Genomic DNA, 22,024 nt, shown 5'->3' with positions numbered 1-22,024 from the left:
GACTAAACTTCAAAGATCTCAATTTTTTAATCATTTCCCGATCAATAAAAAGACTAAAGCTGCGTATATGTCATTGGGAGCAAGTGCTTCTAAAATACAAATACAAACGGAGAATGCTTGAATACAATTCTAAAGTGCTTGAATGAGAACGACTTATCAACAATACAAAGAGTCATAAAATGAGAGAGCAAAAGAGTCACAAATGCTCTGTTCAATCTCTCACTATCTCTTTCTATGCTGTTCTTTGGAAGTAAAAAGTGTATTCTGAAAGTTATTTTTTCACAAAACACTCCAAAAATATATTAATATTTGAAACACATTTTAATTCGAGAAATTAATTTTCAGACATGTATTGATAAAGTACAAAAGTATACCTAAAAAAAAAATATTTTGAGAAAAAACAAAAATTTTACACAAAAGGTGGGGGTGTATTAGGAAAAATTGGAGAGTGTAAATAGCAACTCCCTTTCAAGTATTTGACTTTGTCAATTGTTTTTAAAAAATTTGGCTTGAATCTAACCTAGACTAAGTCATAGCCTTTGTCATGTAGTTTGATCTATCTTCACCCCTAAATATGAGTTTGGCCTATTTTCAATCTAATATTTCTATGAATTCAATGATCCCCGCATTTGAATTGTTCCCCAACACAATAATGTTAGTTAACCCCAAAGCCTATACACTTCAAAACAAACTGCACTATTTTGTCTAACCACCTTGTTCCTTCGACTTCACAGACCACACCTCTATCATAATGCTCGCGCCTGCTTTCAATGAATGTTTGTCGATAATTTTCAAACCTCCCTTCTTGTATTGCTTCTCTTATCACACGAAAGAACATCAGATAGTGGTGTGTATTATGGCTGCAAAATTCAGCATATGAATATTAATGCTCATGTGTTATAATTAGTAATATGATTGTGGTTGTTATGACTAAGGACTTCACCAATCACAATTATTTGTAATAGTGTTGCTAGAAAACAGTAGAGGGAGAAAAAGTAGACTAAAATAAGCTTGCTGGCTTATGATTGAATTTTATCAAAATTGAATAGCCTAGGGCAGAAATTATGATTGCTAATAATTAGCTATTACAATACAAAGGGCGATGATAGAAACTGGTTCAGACTGAGAACAATAAAAAGAAATTATTATTGAATGAACAGAAAAGAGCATGCACTTTTCCAGATATTTGAGTCTCAGAACTCTCCTCAATACTAATGCCTCAAAAAAACCCAGTCTCCCAGCCAACCGTCTTTGTTATTTTTAAGCAAGTTATGCCTAATTTATTTATTTACGTTAACTATCTCAACCTAACTAAGCATCTTAACCCACCAAACACTGACACTTCTAGGTTTAGGCGTATTTGTGTGTCAGACACATGTCAGATACCTCACACAAATGTCCCAAAAGATACTGTTCTTCTCTTGACACATCTCTGATACTTCTTGGATAATCCTGTTATGTTTTCTCTATCTTTTCCCATTTGCCTTTTTGTCTCCTATTTCATCTATTATAATTTTCATTCTGCCTTGGTGATTATTTGGTGGTCATCTTAATTTACAATTTAGATATTTTATGTATTATTCGCATATTTAATTGTGTATAAATATATACACATACACTATATGTTTCGGTATCCTATTTTAAGTCAAGAGTATCATTGAAGATTTGAAGCATAGAAATTCATACATTTCTAGCAGAGTTTGTGCCAGCATTTCATGAACATTGAATAAGTGATTGATGTATGCTTTTGTATAATTCTGGCATGTATGGCAGGTGCAGTTTTTTATGATGGGGGACATGTCTTTCCTGCATGAAAACACAAACAAAGGAATTAGTAAATAAGGTGCTTGTCACTGCTTGGTTTATTTTCAATTTTTCATCTTCAGTTAACTTATTTCAGGAAAAAAAAACACATTGCTTTAATAAAGTTTCCCTTCGACAACATTTTGTGAAGGAAATGGTGAATGTAACAAAAAACTTGTGTGCTGTATTACACATCGGAAGTCACTAGCTCTGAGTCAGAAGATCTATTTTCTGCATATAATTCCATATTTGAAGTCACTAATGTTTATAGCCATGGTATAAAATTACCCTTAAGCTTAAATGGCCTTTTTCTATCACAAGTTTAGTAAAATCTGTGTAAGCCACAGACCCAATATTTCATTCCACTATTCATAAAATTGAATTCGAAAAAAATGCAAAAAGCAGTTAAAATGATTATGTTACCTATAAACTGTTGCTCGCAAATTAATTTTAGTCGAGTCACTTCCCATCTTGTTTTTCTGAAAATTATCTTGATTCCCATTCTTGTCAAGTGAAAAGGTTAGCGCAAACCCTCCAAGTGTGAGGGAATAGATGTACCTGAGTCATCACAACAACCATCTAAATTTTCGGTGACACAATACACCAAGCTGAATAGGGGTATTGAACAAATGAAAATTTGAAATAGCTACTTACGTTGAATCAAAAAGATCAATTCCAGCAGCAATCCCCTGTAAGATCTCCTCTGCAAAGTTATAGTAACTTTTTATGAGCAACAAATTTGTATATATTCAAACTTCATCATGGAATAATCCATTTCAAGATAAAAAGTGTGTTCAATATAGTGTTTATATCAAAGCAAGCATGTGTCTTTGCCAAATAGCTTATGCTTTGGGATATACAGTGCATCATGATATGATGTAAGAGCCTCTAATCTATAACCAAATGGTCTTAAGTTTGTTCCTCACAAACCCCATCTTCTAATAAAGAAGTTGATTTTTAGCCAATCAAAGTACACCTGTGCATTGTCCATGCTTCAAGCCCACATGACTCTTTTGGAAGAGGGTGTGTTAAAGAGATAATATGAAAACCATTCATGTCTCTTCACCTTAAAAATTTAAACTTGGGGAAAAATGGACAAAAGATAATGATTGATTATTTTTACTAACAAAATGGCTAATCAATAGTATTTTTACTAACAAAATGATAGGTTGATTTGGGGTGCCAACATAGTTGGGATTTCACATTTACTATATGATGCTTTTGCACTCTATTTCTTTTTGGCTTAAAGAAAAAATTAGAATCATATATATGATTTAACCATTTTAATGACTATATGTTCTTAATCATGTATGATGTAACTCTTGATGATTTCGTTAGGCAGTTCATGACATGTGATAAATTCATAATCAATTAAACAGCGGCCAACATAAGTAAAAATGACTTAGGTCAATGAACTTTTCTTTTCTAAGTCGAGAAAAGAGAATGATTAGCAAGAGAAATAAAGTACAGGAGCATAAGATAACCACATAGCAAGAAAAGAATAACCACATCCATTGAGCAAAGCAGGTCACTAAACATGAAGAATTTAATAGTTGTGTACCTGGGAGTTCAAGACCACAGATCATGCGCGGCTTTTCATCTGGCAAGACGTCCTGAGAATAATGTAACTTTGTTACATGAAAAGCTATACTACCTCCTTCCCTAGGTATAGGACTTCATAGACAAAGTATCGAGAGACATGTTGAATAACCCGTGTGTTTCAACTATACGACGGAAGTTCTTTATATAGACTATGAGTATTAAACAAACATAATTGACAGTAATACTAACGGGCCATAATACTTACAGCCCATCTAATCTAATTATTTACATTCTAATATAATATTTTAACAGATGTTATTACAAAAGCCAGAGCACAATTCTTATTTACTAGAGTTTATGTTGTCAGTCTCAGATAGGGCATGGAACACCAAACCCCAAAAATGGGATAGCTGGATGACCACTATTGTGAAGGCAAAAAAATAGTATATAAAATAAACATAAAATACTAAAAAATAGCAAAATACCCAAAATTAAGTTCTATTAGTAATGAGTAAACAAAATCAAGTTCTAATAGTAATCATAATCAAAGTGACATGACAACACATTAATCAAGTTCTACCAGAAAAAAACAGAAGAAACAGAGCAGGCAAAACAGAAAGAACGAAAATAATAGAGAAACAACCGAACGATGCTGAATGGAGCAAGAATGAAACATAATGAACGATGCTGAACGGACTAAGAACGGAACAAAACGAACGATGCTGAACGGAGCAAGAAGAGAACGAAACGACACAACAAGTACATGGCAACGGAGCAAGAGCAAAACAGACGAAGAACGAAAACGGTTCATGATGCTGAACCAACCCCTTCGTGGGTTTATAATAATATAAAAAATTAGGGCTTAAATGTGCGAAATGACCCAAATACCCGTAATGAAGCCGTGAGAGATAAAAAAAATCTGCATTTTAAAAAAATCCATGGAGCGGGTCGCGATTCGCAGCTGCACGCACTGCCATCGTCGAACTCGCTTTTCTGGCCAGTTGTGTTGCAACCAGTCCCTCCACCACACTTGATTCCGGGATCACACTAGGATTGACAACAGAGACTATACTAATACTACTCTTAGTCCTAATTAGCATGTGCTGATATATTTCATGGTATGATATTCTAACACTCCGCTCAAGATAAATCTTGTACCAATTTACAAATGAACACTATAAAAAGAAAATTATATGGTTGCTACAATTTACAAATGAACCCTATAAAAAGAAAATTATATGGACTCCACAAAGCTTGATAGAAAAGTAAACTCCAACTTATCCATCTAAAAAAAAGAAAGTCAACTCCAATGAAAGTTAGGGCTATTTAAGAATAGAGTTGGTTCAAATCACATTTGGGACGAGAATCGGTGTTGGATCGCAGCTGGGATGAAAATTAGGGTTAGATCATAATTACCACAAAAACTAAGGCGATAGTGTGTTTGGGGGAACTACGTTGTTAGTCTCAGATAGCGGCGCGGAGCGCTAAATCCTAAAAGTGGGATAGCGGGGTCGCGGATAGCAAGATGACAGCTATTGCGAAGGCCAAAAAACAGTATATAAACTAAACATAAAATACAAACAATATACAAAAATACTAAAAAAAATAGCAAAATACACAAAATTAAAGGGGTAATCATACTTAATAATCAAAATCCAACATCAAAATCAAGTTCTAATAATAATTGTAATCAACAAAATAAAGAACAGAGCAGACAAACCAAAGTCACAAAAACAACGAAAACAATAGAGCAAGAACAATGGTAATAGAGAAAGAATGAAACAGAGGAAAAATGAAAACGATTTATTTTTCACGATGCTCAACCAACCCCTTTGGGGGTTTATAATTGTTGAAGTTGTGGAATTTTAGCGAAAAAGTGAAGAGAAAATAATAAGGGTTTGAATATTTACTGATAATAGCTTTATGCTAACTTGATTACAAAAGACTCAATACTAATCTCTAATTATAGAGAAACATAGACTCAATCTTAAATCAAGAACAAATCATAATAATAATGAGACATATTCTAAGATATCTCTATGATTATAAATTGATCATAGGAAATAACTCAACATAATCTAATATAATATAGTAGATATTATAAGATATTTTCTAATATTTTAACACTTCCCCTCAAGCTAAAGCTTACTAAGTTTTTTAGCTTGTAATAAGAAAACAATGTATTGCTTTGCAAAATAATAAAAAAAGATGGAAAGACAACTCGAAGATGTGGGTGAAGTCGGAGAGAATTGCTATAAATATAGCCTTGCTAGATAGCAGAAATGATCACCAGCATGATAGAAATTCATAGCAAGCAATTGAACAAGGGAGGTCCATTATTCTAAAAACTGCATTTGTAAGCTTCAAACCAGTAATATCGGAGACCCAAAACATATAAACTTTAATCTGCTTCAGGGAGAGAGAAGAGAGACCAATATATTTGGGACAAAGATGGGGCCAATGCATCAGAATGATCGTCGGTGGGAATAGAAGCCATGATCTGTCAACGGAGTGAAAAAATGTGTCCAAAACAAGAGAGATAATGGTTGTTTGAATAGAAACACATATTTTCATTGATCAAAATTTGAAAGTTAGGGCAGATCTAGAACCGAGAGGTTGAGGCGAGATAGATAGATAGCAACCGAGCAGTGTCAGAACGCGCTGTCACACATTGTGGAGACAACGACGCGTGAGATCTACTCGCATGAGAGAATAGCAACGCGTGAGAGCACATGTGACGGCTTTTAGTGACGCGCTTTTGGGCATGACCTGATTTGGAGAGGATTACGCTATTCATAGGAAAATTCGCCGAAAATAGTGGTGGCGGCGGCAATAGCAAACTGAACAAAAAAGAGTGAAACCGATGTTAGAATGTGTCACAATAGTGGTTAGAAAAAGGAATAATCACGTTGCACAAGAGAAACTATGATTATATTACTAAACTATTGGGAACTCGACAGGTGAACAACGACAAGATTCTTCAAGGAAGATCAAAATAGGCTCTAGATACCATGTTGAAGTTGTGGGATTTTAGAGAAAAGGAGGAGAGAAAACAATAAGGGTTTGAATATTATTAATAATAGCTTTATGCTAACTTTGATTACTAAGGCTTAAGTGGGTGCGGAATGACCTAGATACCCATAATGAAAAATAAAAAAAAGTAAAACAAAACTTGTGTTATTGAAAAGGTCCTAGTTCGGGTCATACTGTGTTGTAACTTGTAAATATAATTAATTATTTGAACATATTTTATAGTACTCGTTAATTAGGCCCGTTGTTGTGAAATTTTTTTATAGGAAAAGTATTGTATTGTTAGTTAAGTTAGTAAATTCTCCTTCGCCAGGGTTTGAACCTTGGCCCTATCACTCCCTCAACACCGTCAACCCTTAGCTCAAACCGGTTAAGCTACTCCCCAGTTGTTGTTAATTATAGCATAGTCTATTTAAACAGTTTTGTAAATGTACTCTGATTACCTATGAAATAATATTCAGATATACTTTCTACATGGTATTACGAGTTCCTGATTTTGGAGGTCTTACTTCCGCATAAACCCTAGCCGTTGTCTTTGGTTCATTGTTGCCCCCTTTGCAGCCACTTAGGATTTTTCTATGCCTATTCACTGTCGTACCAGTTCTGTTACATGTAATTGTTCACTGGTTGGAAAAGTTATTGTTCATGCACTACTGTTGAAACGCTATTCACTACCACCTGCCACCTATCTCACAAACGCTCACGGAACCAGAACCAAAACCCCAAAACTGGTCAGACCCTGAATTTTTACGGCAAACTGACGTCTAACTTGCCGCCACACACCACCCTTGATCCGACCACTTTCCGGCGCCACCTTCCTGATCTCCTTTTCCGATGGGACTTTTTTTATTTCTTACGCGGCCCTTCCTTGTTATGTTTTGGGGGTCAAAATCACAAGCAGAGATACTTTTTTTCGTGGGTATTCTTGTTGTTCGTTCTATACTAGGGTTGTTAGTTTTTTTTTGTGGCTTAAGGTTTAAGTGCGCTTCTTTGGCCTCTGTTGCTGATTGTTACAGTAGTTGTTTAGCATCTTCACTGCTGTTTGTAGGCTATTTTTTGTTCTCTTGATTGTAGGACATAGTATATTTAAACTGTTTAGTGATTGTACTCTGGTTACCTTTGAAATAATATTCAAATATATTTAAACAGTTTAGTGATTGTACTTTGATTACCTTTGAAATAATATTCAGATATATTTTCTGCATACTGCATCTGGGACTACAAGGGGCAGACCATATAGAGGGTAGTCAGGGCCACACTGCTTCAGTTGTGGGGCCAAACTGCGTTTCTGGTGAGGCTAGGATGCTTCTTTGGGATATCTACGAGGCCTACTACTTTACTAGGCTATCCACCACGGGTAAGTTGATTCTACAATAGCTGAGAGATAATCTTCATTTGAGATAGATAGAAGGAGGACATGACAAGACAGTGGGATCAATTGATCCAAGGCTTCTAAGACATTAAGGGAGTGATAAAAAGAAAATCCACCAACAATAATAGGACAATGAGGAAAACAACCTGAATTTTGGTAGAACTATCGCTAAGAAAAGAGACATGGAGAAAGAAAAACATTCTTATAAAAGAGCTTCATATTTTAGAGAATTCGCCATAGATAACAATAATATAAGTCTCGGAAGATGATAGCCATCGTGTTGGTTAGAGGATTAAGATATAGAGAAAGAAAAATAAATGCTTAGAATACCAAAACTTCATTAATATTGAAGTGAATGATCTGTTGGATGTGATTATTACAAAAAGTAAAGAACTAACCTGTGCTTACAATCATAATAGACACTTAACCCTAATTAAATATGAAAACAATCAAGATAAATAAGGAAATATGGAAGCCAAGCCTAATAGATAATCTAAAACCACAAATATATTTTATGATAGAACATTGATGTGGTGAAATATTCTCAAGATATTCTAACACTCACAACCACCTAACAAAAGAGCCTTCGGGCATTGAAGCATGGATAAATGCACTGACTCATTCTACCATGTGCTGAAATTCATTAATTTTGGGATAAATGCATTCTATAGTCCTTTAAATTATTTAATTATAACAAATTACTCCTTTGAGTATTTTTTGTAACAAGTTATCCTATTAGTCTGTATACGTCTGCATCGTTAACCTTTTTATCAATTTTCCATCCAATTCAGTTTGTGTTCTTATTCAAATTCAATCATATTCACAACTTTATGGGTTTCAAACCCATAAACTGCTCAAGAGAAAATGGGGTTTTCGGCAATCTTGGTGAAAAAGAGATCTCGAAGCTACCATTTGTGGATTGTTCTTCAAAATGTGCTTTTTTGCACTAGTTTGATTCAAATCTAGAAAAAGATGGAATGGAGTTTCGATTTCAAATTTTAGATTTGAAGCATATACCCAAAAAAAGGAGAGCAATTTCTCTTTTTTTACCTCCGGTTTGGGTTTCAAGTCTCTTTTTTCACCAAGATTGCCAAAAAACTCATGTTCTCTTCAGAAATTTATGGGTTTGAAACCCAGAAACTCATAAATATGAATGAGTTTAAAGAACACTAATGGAGTTGGACGGAAAATTGAAAAAAATGGTAACAACCCAAACATTTAGAGACTAAAAGTACTAACTTGTTATTAGAAAAAGGACCACTTCATGCATTTAGCCATAATTTTATTAGAAAGAAACACAGCAAACAATGATTGCATTCCTAACCACTTGGATATTACCAATACACCAGTATTAAAAATTGTCATTTTATTTAAAGCTTCAAGAAAATATTTCAGCAAAGATAGTAATAAACAAGCCAAAGGAAGTGTGACTAATTAGGATAGTGTAATTCCCATGGCCTCCCTTATACGTTCAGCCAATGGTCTCTTCCAAGGACCATCCCTACATTGCCCTTGGTAAAAACATAAGACAGATTTTTATTTTATGCATGTTTTTTCTTGTTTACAGGATTTATTTTCCTCTTTTTCCTTTCGGTTCTTGTTCTTAAGAATTAGATCATTGCAATGCTAAGATTATTTCTTCATTTTCATGGAGTAAAACAAAAAAGATTATTGTATTTGTAACTAGGATGATTAACTTTATTTGCAAGATTTCTACTCAAGGAGACAAAAGCTGCATATTTTAGCCACAACAAGCTCTAGAGCTCAGCAAGAGAGCAAAAGAGAGAGGCAAGTGTTAAGAAGGAAAAGAGATGAGAGATATGTGATGCAATCTGTGTCTGAATTACCATGGAAATGGAAATACTTTACATATAAAGAGTAATAAATACAAGAATTTACAGTGACCCTAATTAGCATAAGGAGAAGGTGAAAGAGAGTGAAGATGGGTAGTAAAAAAATGTCTGGCATACGCCAGGCCATAAACTCAGCTCTGCTTGTTTTCTTAGCTGGAAATTTTTTATTGTTTATTCTGCTTTATTTCTGTGTTGCAAAGGTGAACTAAAAAAAAGAGCTTTTTCTTGAGTGTTATTATAAGTTCAGCATCTATTTCGCATTAAATAAAATCCAATTTGAATAATGTCTTAATAAATTTCACTTACGACAATAGCACGCAGAAGAGAAGATCGCTCATCGATGGCCTCTCCTAGACCAAATCCTCCAATCCAATAACCTACATGATTTACCATAGTTCAAGTACCATATCTAAACAAAATATAGGCATTTCCAGGTCTCAAATGTATCACATAACATAAAGAGAAAACAACAAAACAGGAGCAACAACCAAAGTCTATTCCCACTAGTTGGGGTCCACTACAAGGATTAAATGACACCGTGATGTCTTGTGATAAATCATGTCTAATGATAGTCCATTTAAATCTAAATCCTTCTTAATGAATTAACTTAGTTTTCCTAGATCTTCCTCTAACTCTAACTATTGGATCAACCTTCATCTAATCTACCACATTATTGATGCTTCTAGGGAGCATTTTTCACAAGCCCAAATCACTTATACTGAGACATTACCATGTTTTCCACAATAAGTGCAACTATATTTTTTTATTTGATGATCTCATTCATAATCATATCTTGTTTTATGTGTCCAGTCATCCCTAACATTCTCATTTTTGCAATATTGTGTTTACTTTGTTGGCTCCATAACAGATAACATTCAGTCTTATACAACATTGCATGTCCTATAAATGTGCAGTAAAATTTTCCCTCACTTGATTTAGTAACTCTCTTTTATCACAAATTACTCCTAAAACGTTCCTCCCCCCACCTTGCTAAAAACTCTATAGTTTATATCACTCTTTAGTTTCTCGTCAAGTTGTATGACGAAACTAGGATACATAAACTGTGAGACTTGTGGCTTGTATGTTTTCTAATTTTACCCCTACCGTTAGCTAGAATTATATGCCTGTTGGTAAACTTATATTCCATATATTCTTTAAGTTTACTAAAATGAAAGTCGTGTTCCTCCAAAACTTGTCTCTACAAATGGTAAAAGAAATAGTACTCATTTTGAATCATATGGATAGAATACAAGGTTGTATTTTGTTGGCTTCGAAGAAATAAAAGAAATAGATATAGATATACAGACAGCAAAACAATTAAAACCATAATTACCCGCTGGAAAATCATATAAAGAAGACATCAAAATGTTGACATCATCAATAGAAGTTTACATCAAAATTGTTAGAAAATCTAATAAATATCTGACAATATATTTATATATCTTAGATTAGTTTAGAGTATATCCTAGATGATCTGTTACGATTTATTTTAATTTTATATTTTATGCAGAATTGGTTTCCTACAGTATTTTTCCCTTTGATCCATCCAGGCACCACTAAGTACTGCATGCAATAACTCACCTATAATACAATGATGAGATTTGCATAAACAAGCTACACGATTCTATCTGAAGTTTGAAGTTATGAACTGCTATAGTAAATACTGGCTTATTAGGATGGAAGAACATAATTATTCAATAAAAGGAAAAGCAACCTGCTACATTTCGCTTGGCTACCTCTTCTGCACATCGCTTCCTTTCATCCAAATTAGAACCTCCCACAATGGCACCAAAGATTGATCCAATGGCCTAAATTTTGAGAGACCAAAATATGTTGAATTGTTAATAGTGCTCGATGAAGCCAGGGAATTATATTAAATACACAAGGGAAAAGATTGAAGGGGAAGGAATTATATCCAATATCCAATTGAAACTACAATATTAAGCTTACAGTTTAAACTTTAAAGACACAATAATGGGATGACTAAGAGTGGTGATATTTACACATCTTTTTCCTTACAAGAACCCCTTTTTGGATAATATAAAACAAGGAAAACACACATTCCAACAGACCAACACTCTCAATACTTTTTATTTCCCAAAAAACAGGTTTAAGCATGATGAAATGATTTTGATTTGAAAATAACATTTCACATCGACTAGTTAGTGACAAAAATGAGAACATAAGGGCCTTGGTCTGTTAAAAAAAGAATCTCTCCATCTAGTGCTAAAACTCTTTCTAGCAAGAATCTTAGTAAGAGCTACGTAGTCAGTAGCAGATAGCTTAAGCAGCATAGTGGCGGACCCCCAAAATGCTGTAGCGGTATAGCAGCCTAGCAGGTAGGGATATGGCGGCTACATACATATAGTGGCTAAAAAAATAATCTATCAATCCTATAGAATAAATTTTTGAATACCACAATATCTAATTGATGCAAATGCAGTTAGATTAATGAATGAAAGGATAAATTTTTGCATCCCTCGACAGAAGTTAGCACTGCAGAGGAACCAAAAATAATATATCAATCTAAACCAAAACATGAAAAACATTCTAGAGTCTTCTATGAATACCACAATAACTAATTAATTAAATAGAAACTCAATAAGCCTAGGATGACAACATTTTCAAATTCATTGCTATTTACTACTTACTTTGCAGCCCTGCGCCTTGCCAACAAAACCAAAAGCATTTCAGCTATTAAAATTTTCATGTAGTCTTGATTTAGGCAATTCATATCACTAGAGAAGAAAAACATAAGGTGTCCTTTACCGGATTCAATGCAAGACAATCATCAAGCCATCTCAAAGTTCTATCCACTGAGGTTCTGTTCCTTTTATCAGACACCCAAGCAGGTACTTCATCAGCCAAAGTAGCCCATATGTTTGGCCTCATGCAAGAAATCATTTGAACATAATCTTTAGGTTTAACCTGGCCATGTCAATTAAGAATCAGAAGATACATTAAAGTTTAGAGTATATCCTAGATGATCTGTTACGATTTATTTTAATTTTATATTTTATGCAGAATTGGTTTCCTACAGTATTTTTCCCTTTGATCCATCCAGGCACCACTAAGTACTGCATGCAATAACTCACCTATAATACAATGATGAGATTTGCATAAACAAGCTACACGATTCTATCTGAAGTTTGAAGTTATGAACTGCTATAGTAAATACTGGCTTATTAGGATGGAAGAACATAATTATTCAATAAAAGGAAAAGCAACCTGCTACATTTCGCTTGGCTACCTCTTCTGCACATCGCTTCCTTTCATCCAAATTAGAACCTCCCACAATGGCACCAAAGATTGATCCAATGGCCTAAATTTTGAGAGACCAAAATATGTTGAATTGTTAATAGTGCTCGATGAAGCCAGGGAATTATATTAAATACACAAGGGAAAAGATTGAAGGGGAAGGAATTATATCCAATATCCAATTGAAACTACAATATTAAGCTTACAGTTTAAACTTTAAAGACACAATAATGGGATGACTAAGAGTGGTGATATTTACACATCTTTTTCCTTACAAGAACCCCTTTTTGGATAATATAAAACAAGGAAAACACACATTCCAACAGACCAACACTCTCAATACTTTTTATTTCCCAAAAAACAGGTTTAAGCATGATGAAATGATTTTGATTTGAAAATAACATTTCACATCGACTAGTTAGTGACAAAAATGAGAACATAAGGGCCTTGGTCTGTTAAAAAAAGAATCTCTCCATCTAGTGCTAAAACTCTTTCTAGCAAGAATCTTAGTAAGAGCTACGTAGTCAGTAGCAGATAGCTTAAGCAGCATAGTGGCGGACCCCCAAAATGCTGTAGCGGTATAGCAGCCTAGCAGGTAGGGATATGGCGGCTACATACATATAGTGGCTAAAAAAATAATCTATCAATCCTATAGAATAAATTTTTGAATACCACAATATCTAATTGATGCAAATGCAGTTAGATTAATGAATGAAAGGATAAATTTTTGCATCCCTCGACAGAAGTTAGCACTGCAGAGGAACCAAAAATAATATATCAATCTAAACCAAAACATGAAAAACATTCTAGAGTCTTCTATGAATACCACAATAACTAATTAATTAAATAGAAACTCAATAAGCCTAGGATGACAACATTTTCAAATTCATTGCTATTTACTACTTACTTTGCAGCCCTGCGCCTTGCCAACAAAACCAAAAGCATTTCAGCTATTAAAATTTTCATGTAGTCTTGATTTAGGCAATTCATATCACTAGAGAAGAAAAACATAAGGTGTCCTTTACCGGATTCAATGCAAGACAATCATCAAGCCATCTCAAAGTTCTATCCACTGAGGTTCTGTTCCTTTTATCAGACACCCAAGCAGGTACTTCATCAGCCAAAGTAGCCCATATGTTTGGCCTCATGCAAGAAATCATTTGAACATAATCTTTAGGTTTAACCTGGCCATGTCAATTAAGAATCAGAAGATACATTAAAATTCTCCCCACCATTATTTAAAAGTAAAACTAAAGAATGTGTATAGCATGTTGATGCATTAAAGTATATTTGGATAAACTTCTCAAGAAACACTAATACAAAAACAAAAAATATTAAATTAAAGTAATCATAAAATAACTATCTATGGGTTTATTTTCAAATTGCAGTGTCTGGTATTAGTTAAAATTAGTTTCTTCTTAATTTTCTCAGAACCTCTCATTTAACTTCTCATTAAAGTCTATTAGGATAAACTCCTCAAGAAACACAAACACATCAAAATGTTATTTAAAAAATCTTATAATAACAATGGGTTTTTCAAATTGCAGCTTCTGGTGTAGTTAAAATCAGTTCCGGTGCATCTTAAAAGTTTTTCAGAAGTTCTCGTGTTTAACTTCTCCTCTTACCTTATCATAAGGGAAGAAGCATAAACTTATGACTTATTTCCTTAAGTGAGAAGTGTTGAGAATAATATGCCTAAATATCTTTAGAAGATCATAGAGTGAGATTTATATTTAAATATATTTTAGATTTAAAATAAGAATCATTAGAATATATGATTTATATTTCAGTTTAGAGTATGTTTAGGAGTTGTTCCTGAATTTAGGGATCAGTCTAAAGTTACTCAAAATCAACTTGTAAGGTAAGGGATACATGTCACTTGCAAACAGATTTTCCAGGTCATTCTCAGTTTCATGTATTTGGAGTTATCTACTAGTATAAACACTTGATAGTGTTTGAGAGAAGTTACAGAAACAGCTTAAGACATGTTCAGGATCATTTTAGAGCTAATTTTGATAAGATCTACAGGATTATGAAAAGTATATTTTCTCTTTGCCTATAGAGAGATAGCATAAATATACCAATAGACGACCACAAGGAGTCTCGAAAGTGGGTCCGAGTTTGGAAGCACTCTTAGATTCAGGAATCGAATGAATAGAATCCCTAGGAACTGCTGCAATTGCATAATCAGGCAAACCAATAAGTTTATGAAGCCCTCCAATTTTCGATATCGTAGTTGGAGAAAGTCCTTCCAAACTAAACAACAACAATAATACACACAAATAAATAAATGAAATTAATTAATAGTGTGAATGAAATGAAGATTAAAAAAAAAAAAAAAAGAGGGAATGATATAGAAGTTATAGTACATACAAGTGGAGTGGAGAAAGTTGAAGGAAATGGGAATCAGGAGAAGGGAGAGAAGGAAGAAGATCAGGAGGTGTAAAATGAGGGAGTCCTTTACGAGTTGATATGAGAAGAGCAGGTGTTTCAATTACAACTCCTCCTGTGGCTGTGATGTTTCCTACTTCTAGTGCTCCAACTCTAACGCCGTTGCTCCATGTTTTTTTCACCACAAAATGCTTCATCTTTGCATAAACCTCCTCTCTTCTTGCTCTTGCATAAACCCCTGTTTTTAATTATTATAGAACGTGACTTTTGGGGAGGGTATACAATGACCACGGGTGTAAATGGATGAAATAAATTCAGCCATCCAAACTAAAGCAACCCGAAAATTATTAGTTATTTTCTGATTTGGTAAAAAATCAAACCAAATCAATTTAAATTGAAGATTATTAATTTGGTTGTCGAATTTTAATTTTAAAAACCAACAAAAATTAAACTAAATCAACACTATTCATATTTATATATATATATATATATATATAAATATATATTTAGTTTTTATGCAATAATTAAGTCCAATAAGATAAAAATTTATTTCAGGCGTATTAAGGAAAAAATATGTTGCAACCCGATCTCAAACACTACATTGACTTACTTGTGACAATTGACAACTCCTTGTGTCGCTTATTCACTCACTTGTATCATCGTCAGTTTCTCGTCTCATCCCTAAAAACTCACCTTATCACTCACTCATTGAAATTGCGTTGTCCACCTCGCTCACCATCTCAACCATTTCTCTCTTCGTCAACCTACAACTGTTTCTTTCCTTGCTTTTCGTTTCTCTGTCTCGCAACACCTTCATTCTCTATTTCTCTCAATTGTTTTTCACCGCCGCAACCTCCTCTCTATCTCTTTATCTTAGTTTCTTTCTATCACTATTTGTTTCTTTGCATTGAGGTAACAAAGTTGTTTCTTTTTTGTTGTTTTCTTTTTCTGTTTTGATTTGGTGTTCCCATTTTCTATTTTGATTATTGTTTCCTATTTTATTGTACATTAATTGATATTTCCTATTTTGTTGTATAGTGATGGTTAGCATGGTCCCAAACATAAATTAGTCCATCATGGTTTGATAACGTAGAGTCAGTGATACTTAGGTATTGTACACTATTTACTAGTAAAATTGGTGGCAATTTTTTATCCTCTTTATTATATAATTAATTTGCAAATAAATGACTTTGCAGTTCAAATTATAATTTATGAATAAATTTAACGATAACAAAATATTGTCTTTGTAAATTACTAGTTATTACTAGATATAATTATCTTCGTAAAAAAATTGATTATTTATTTAATTAAAACATCATTTATATTTAAAAAGTTAAAGACTCACTTTAACTAAGTGTATGTTTGTATTGACAATGAGATTAGCGAAATTACGATAAAATGCAATTTTGACAAAAAATACACTTTGAAGAAATTATGATTTTCATTGTGTGGATTGTGTTTTAATTTTTAGAAATTGTTGGATCTATTGCATGATATAAATGAAGAATGCAATCTAAGACATGAATGACAGTTGGAAATAATTTCAATATTACAATTTCTATCTGTTTATTTATTTCATTTTATTTCAAGTTTGTATCATTCAAGTGGACTGTTACCGCATACTTTAGACGGTTGTCGTTACCTATTCTGGACATTATTTATTTTGCATTGTAATTTAAATTCTCATTTAGAATCTAGACAACTTAATTCTAATTTAATTTATCATTACTACGACCTATTTTGTATTTTAACTTTGGTTGTTATTACACGATATTATTTCAAATTCTGTTTTAAGGGACCAAATTATGTTGCTACTGCATATTTTGTTTTAGTCTTTTAGAGGATTAAATTATGAGTTTGTAGTTATTCCAAATTCTATTTTAGAGGAAGAAATTAAAGTGGCAACTGCACTTGCATTTATTTTTATTCTGCCAAAAATTAAAAAATTTATAGTTGTTTTTTTTTTAAAATCCAATTATCAAAACTAACCAACTCGTATATCATCGGTTTAGTTTGGTTCGGATCCAGTCATACAAAATAAGTAAAATTGAACCAAATTAACCCATATAAATTTCATTGGTTTGGACTTATTTTTTGTTAAAAACTGAACCAAACCGACCCATAACATCCCTAACAAAGACAATCCAAAAATGCAAAATTTAGTCGGGGCAAGATTACCTACACCTCCTGATTTTGCTACCAACTCCCCTCCTCTTTTTTTTTTAATATTTTTTTTATGACAAATAATTTAAGTTAAAAGGATGGTATTTCACTCTAAAGTAGAATGGACTTTCGAATTCATTAGTCTATGATCTACCGATCTAATAATACCAATTTTTTTACCAACAAACCACAAATGAATAGACAAATTAGTCTTTAAATTTTGCAAAATTGCTAAATAAATCTTTGAAATTGTAAAAAGACCAATCAAAGTAGTCCCTCAGTAAACCATTGATGTTAGATATTTTGATGTGGCACTGTAACTGAATACGTGGCTTACCAACATAGATCTCACATTAATGTCATCTTCTCTGGAACAAATTTGTGAATAAAATTTTGTAATCTCAAATACAAATATGTGAGTAATTGTAATTACGCAAGGACTAATTGTTGGAACCAAGTTGGTTTTACACTTAGAGTTTTGATGATAACATAGTATTTTATGAGACCAATATATTTGACTTCATAGAGTATGAAATAAAATTTATAATTGAAGAAAATCTTAAATAAGATTTGATTCAGATTTTTAATTGAAGAAAATTTAAAATAAGATTTGATTAAAATTTATAATTGAAGAAAATCTAATATAAGATTTAAATCAGATTTATAATTGAATAAAAACTAAAATAAGATTTTATTCAAATTTATAATTGAATAAAATTTAAAGTAAGATTTTATTCAAATTTATAATTGAAGAAAAACTTTGACCAAGTTGAAAAGAAGATATGGTCAAGATTTAAAGAAGATTTGATCAAGATTTATCTACAATAAAATACGAACAAAATCAATTTGAAGAATTTACAAACTCAATCTGAACAAAATACGAACAAAATCAATGTGACGAATTTATAAACTCAATATGAACAAAATATGAACATAATCAATCTAGAAGAAATGCTCATATTGGATTCAAAAATAATGAATTGGCTAAATAACATATTATCAAAAACATCTTGCTCAAAATTATTTTTGAATGAGATCATTGTTGACCAAGCTAGGAATGAAGATACAATTCATAATTAAACAAGGACTAAGTTGAATCTCTAATGTTATCTATAAATAGATACTAAAGGCTGAACAAGAAGATCATCGAGAAATCAGAAAAGAGTTTAAGAACTCAAGCTCAAAATTCTAATAATTCATCATAGAGTTCAATTAGAGAAATACTTGGTCGAATGAGAAATATTTTTTGTGTTTTTTCTTAAAGTGTGAGAATTATTATTATTATCAGCTTGGTTAGAAGCAAACACTTAAAGTTCCAATATTTTGTATCCAACCCGGTGGTGGTTTAATTCCATCTTCAATCTGGAGTTGTCAGGTTGTTGGGAGGAGACTTGGCTCGCAGGGTCAAAGTGGTTAGTTCCTCAAAAGTCTGAAGTTGTCATGTTGTTTGGGAAGACTTGGCTTAGAGGGTCAATTGCTTTATAATTCAAGGTATTTGAACTAGTGGATTAAAGCCTTATGAATGAGGGGACTAAATAAAGCCAAGTTAGTTGTGAATCAGGATAAATATGTGGCAAATTATTTATGCTTCCACTGTTTGATGCCTCTAAACCTGATTGCTTCTTATTTAAGTAATTCATAAAAAATAACAAGCCTTTATCAAATTAGCAAAAAACTATCAACTTTGTCAAACACAATTAAATCCATTCTTCTCGTGTTTGTACATTCACATTCTAGTCAATTTTGGTTCTTATTCAATGTAGTCTGTCTAATAAGTGCGCATTGGTCTCTATGAATTATGATTTTAGGTCATTTTGATCTTTAATAAGTTTATTCTAATCCATTTTGGTTCTAAGCCAATGTAGTTCGTTCCAAAAATGCATAATTCTTAATGGATTCAGATTTTAGGTCATTTTGGTCATTACTAGGTCTCAATGTAGTTCATCTAATAAGTTCACTAGTTTTAATGGATTAAGATTTTAGGTAATTTTTTACTTTTATAGGTCTATACTAATCCATTTTGGATCTTAGGCAATGTAGTTCATCCATTAAGTGCATATGTATCAATGAATTAAAACCTTAGGTCATTTCGGTATTTAATAGGATTATTTTAATCCGTTTTTTTCTTAGGCAATATAGTTCGTCGAATAAGTGCATAAGTCTCAATGGATTAAGATTTTATGTCATTTTTATCTTTTATAGGTTTATTCTTATTCATTTTGGATCTTAGGCAGTGAAGTTCGTAAGTTAAGTCCATAAGCATCAAAGGATTAAGATTTTAGGTCATTTTGGTCTTTAATAGATTTATTCTAATCCGTTTTGGTTCTTAGGAAATGTAGTTCGTCCAATAAGTGCATAAGTCTCAATGAATTAAGATTTTAGGTCTTTTTATTTTATTTTAATCAATTTTGGTTCTTAGTCAATGCAATCCACCTAATTAGTGCATTAGTCTCAATGGATTAATATTTTAAGTCATTTTAGTCTTTAGTAGGTTTATTCTAGTCCATTTTGGTTCTTATTCAATGGAGTTTGTCTAATAAGTGATTAAGTCTCAATGGATTAAGATTTTAGTTCATTTTGGTCTTTAACAGGTTTATTCCAATCCGGTTTGGTTCTTAGGCAATGTTGTTCGTCCAATAGGTGCATAACTCTAAATGGATTAAGATTCTAAGTAATTTCTGTCTTGAATATGTTTATTCTAATATATTTTGGTTCTTAGGAAATGTAGTTTGTCCAATAATTGCATAAGTCTCAGTGGATTAAGATTTTGGTAATTTTATTCTTTTATAGGTTTATTCTAGTTTATTTAGGTTCTTAGTTAATGTAGCTCACCTAATAAGGGAATTAGATTTAAGGTAATTTTGATCTTTAATAAGTTTATTCTAATCCATTTTTGTTCGAAAGAAAGGTAGTTCGTCCAACAAATGCATAAGTCTCAATGTTTTAAGATTTTAGGTCATTTTGGTCTTTAAAAGGTTTATTCTAATCCATTTTAGTTCTAAGGTAATGTAGTTTGTCCATTAAGTACATACGTATCAACAAATTTAGAATTTAGGTCATTTTTGTCTTCAATATGTTTATTCTAATAAATTTTAGTACTTAGGCAATGTAGTTCGTTCGATAAGTACATAAGTCTTAATGGATTAAGATTTTTGTCATATAAGTCTTCACTCGGCTTAATCTAATCCATTTGGGTTCTTACTCAATGTAGTTCGACTAATTTGTGCGTTAGTCTGAATGTATTATGATTTGAAGTCATTTTGGTCTCTAGTATTCTAGTCCACTTTGGTTCTTATTCAATGTATTTCGTTCAATTAGTGCATAAGTTTCGCTGGATTAAGATTTCAGGTCATTTTGATATTTAATTAGTATATTTTAATCCATTTTGGTTCTAAGGCAATGTAGTTCATTCATAAAATGTATAAGTCTCAATAAATTAAGATTTTAGGTCATTTTGGTCTTTAATAGGTTTATGCTAATCCGTTTTGGTTCTTAGGCAATGTTGTCCATTAATAAGTGCATAAGTCTCAATGAACTAAGATTTTGGTCAATTTAGTATTTTCTACGTTTATTCTAGTCCATTTTGGTTTTTTGTAATTACATTTTGTCTGAGAAGTGCGTTAGTTTCAATAGATTAATATTTTAGTTCATTTTGGTTTTTAATAGGTTTATTCTAATCCATTTTTGTTCTTAGGCCATGTAGTTTGTCCATTAAGTGCATAAGTATTAATGGATTAAGATTTTAACTCATTTTAACTCTTATAAGGTTTTTCTAATCCACTTTTGTTCGAATGCAATGTAGTTCATTCAATAAATGCATTAGTCTCAATGGATTAAAATTTTAAATCATTTAGCTATGTAATAGGTATACTCTTAGTTCGTTTTAGTTCTTAGGCAATGTACTTTGGCCATTAAGTTCATAAGTATCAATGGATTAAGATTTTAGGTCATTTTTGTCTTTAATAGGCTTATTATAATCCTATTTGGTTCCTAAGCATTGTAGTTTGTCTATTAAGTGCATAAGTATCAATGGATTAAGATTTAGGTCATTTTGGTCTTTAATATGTTTATTCTAATCCGTTTTGGTTCTTAGGCAATGTAGTCCGTCTAATTAGTGCATTAGTCTCAATTGATAAATATTTTAAGTCGTTTTGGTATTTAATAGGTATATTCTAGTCCATTTTGGCTCTTATTTAATGCAATTCGTCTAATAAGTACATTAATCTCAATGGATTAAGATTTTAGTTCATTTTGGTCTTTAATTGGTTTGTTCTAAACTATTTTGGATCTAAGGCAATGTAGTTTGTCTACTAAGTTCATAAGTCTCAACGGATTAAGATTTTAGATCATTTTTGTCTTTTATAGGTTTGTTTTAAACCATTTTGGATCTAAGACAATGTAGTTTATCTACTAAGTTCATAAGTATTAACGGATTAAGATTTTTGGTCATTTTGGACTTTAATAGGGTTATTCTATTTCTTTTGGTTCTTTGGGAATGTAGTTCATCCAATAAGTGCATAAGTCTCTATCGATTACGATTCTAGGTAATTTTTGTCATGAATATGTTTATTCTAATCCAATTTTGTTCTTAGGCAATGCAGTTTGTCCAATA

At 32.2% G+C, this 22,024-nt stretch overlaps 1 protein-coding gene across 1 annotated transcript; it reads right to left on the bottom strand.

Annotated features, from left to right (window-relative positions):
* Positions 1-371: 371 nt before the first annotated feature.
* On the bottom strand, positions 372-15,533 carry LOC101502130 (uncharacterized). The gene is made up of 10 exons (XM_004516854.4): positions 15,232-15,533; positions 14,940-15,114; positions 13,884-14,042; positions 12,829-12,922; positions 9,907-9,977; positions 3,365-3,416; positions 2,458-2,506; positions 2,227-2,361; positions 1,687-1,806; positions 372-860 (listed from the first exon to the last, which is right to left on the bottom strand). The coding sequence occupies exons 1-10, from the start codon at positions 15,444-15,446 to the stop codon at positions 656-658; spliced, it is 1,275 nt and encodes a 424-aa protein (XP_004516911.1). The 5' UTR covers positions 15,447-15,533; the 3' UTR covers positions 372-655.
* Positions 15,534-22,024: the final 6,491 nt, after the last annotated feature.

The sequence above is a fragment of the Cicer arietinum genome, chromosome 6, assembly GCF_000331145.2.
Source record: "Cicer arietinum cultivar CDC Frontier isolate Library 1 chromosome 6, Cicar.CDCFrontier_v2.0, whole genome shotgun sequence".
NCBI lineage: Eukaryota > Viridiplantae > Streptophyta > Magnoliopsida > Fabales > Fabaceae > Cicer > Cicer arietinum.
This window is presented reverse-complemented; position numbering and strand designations above follow the sequence as displayed.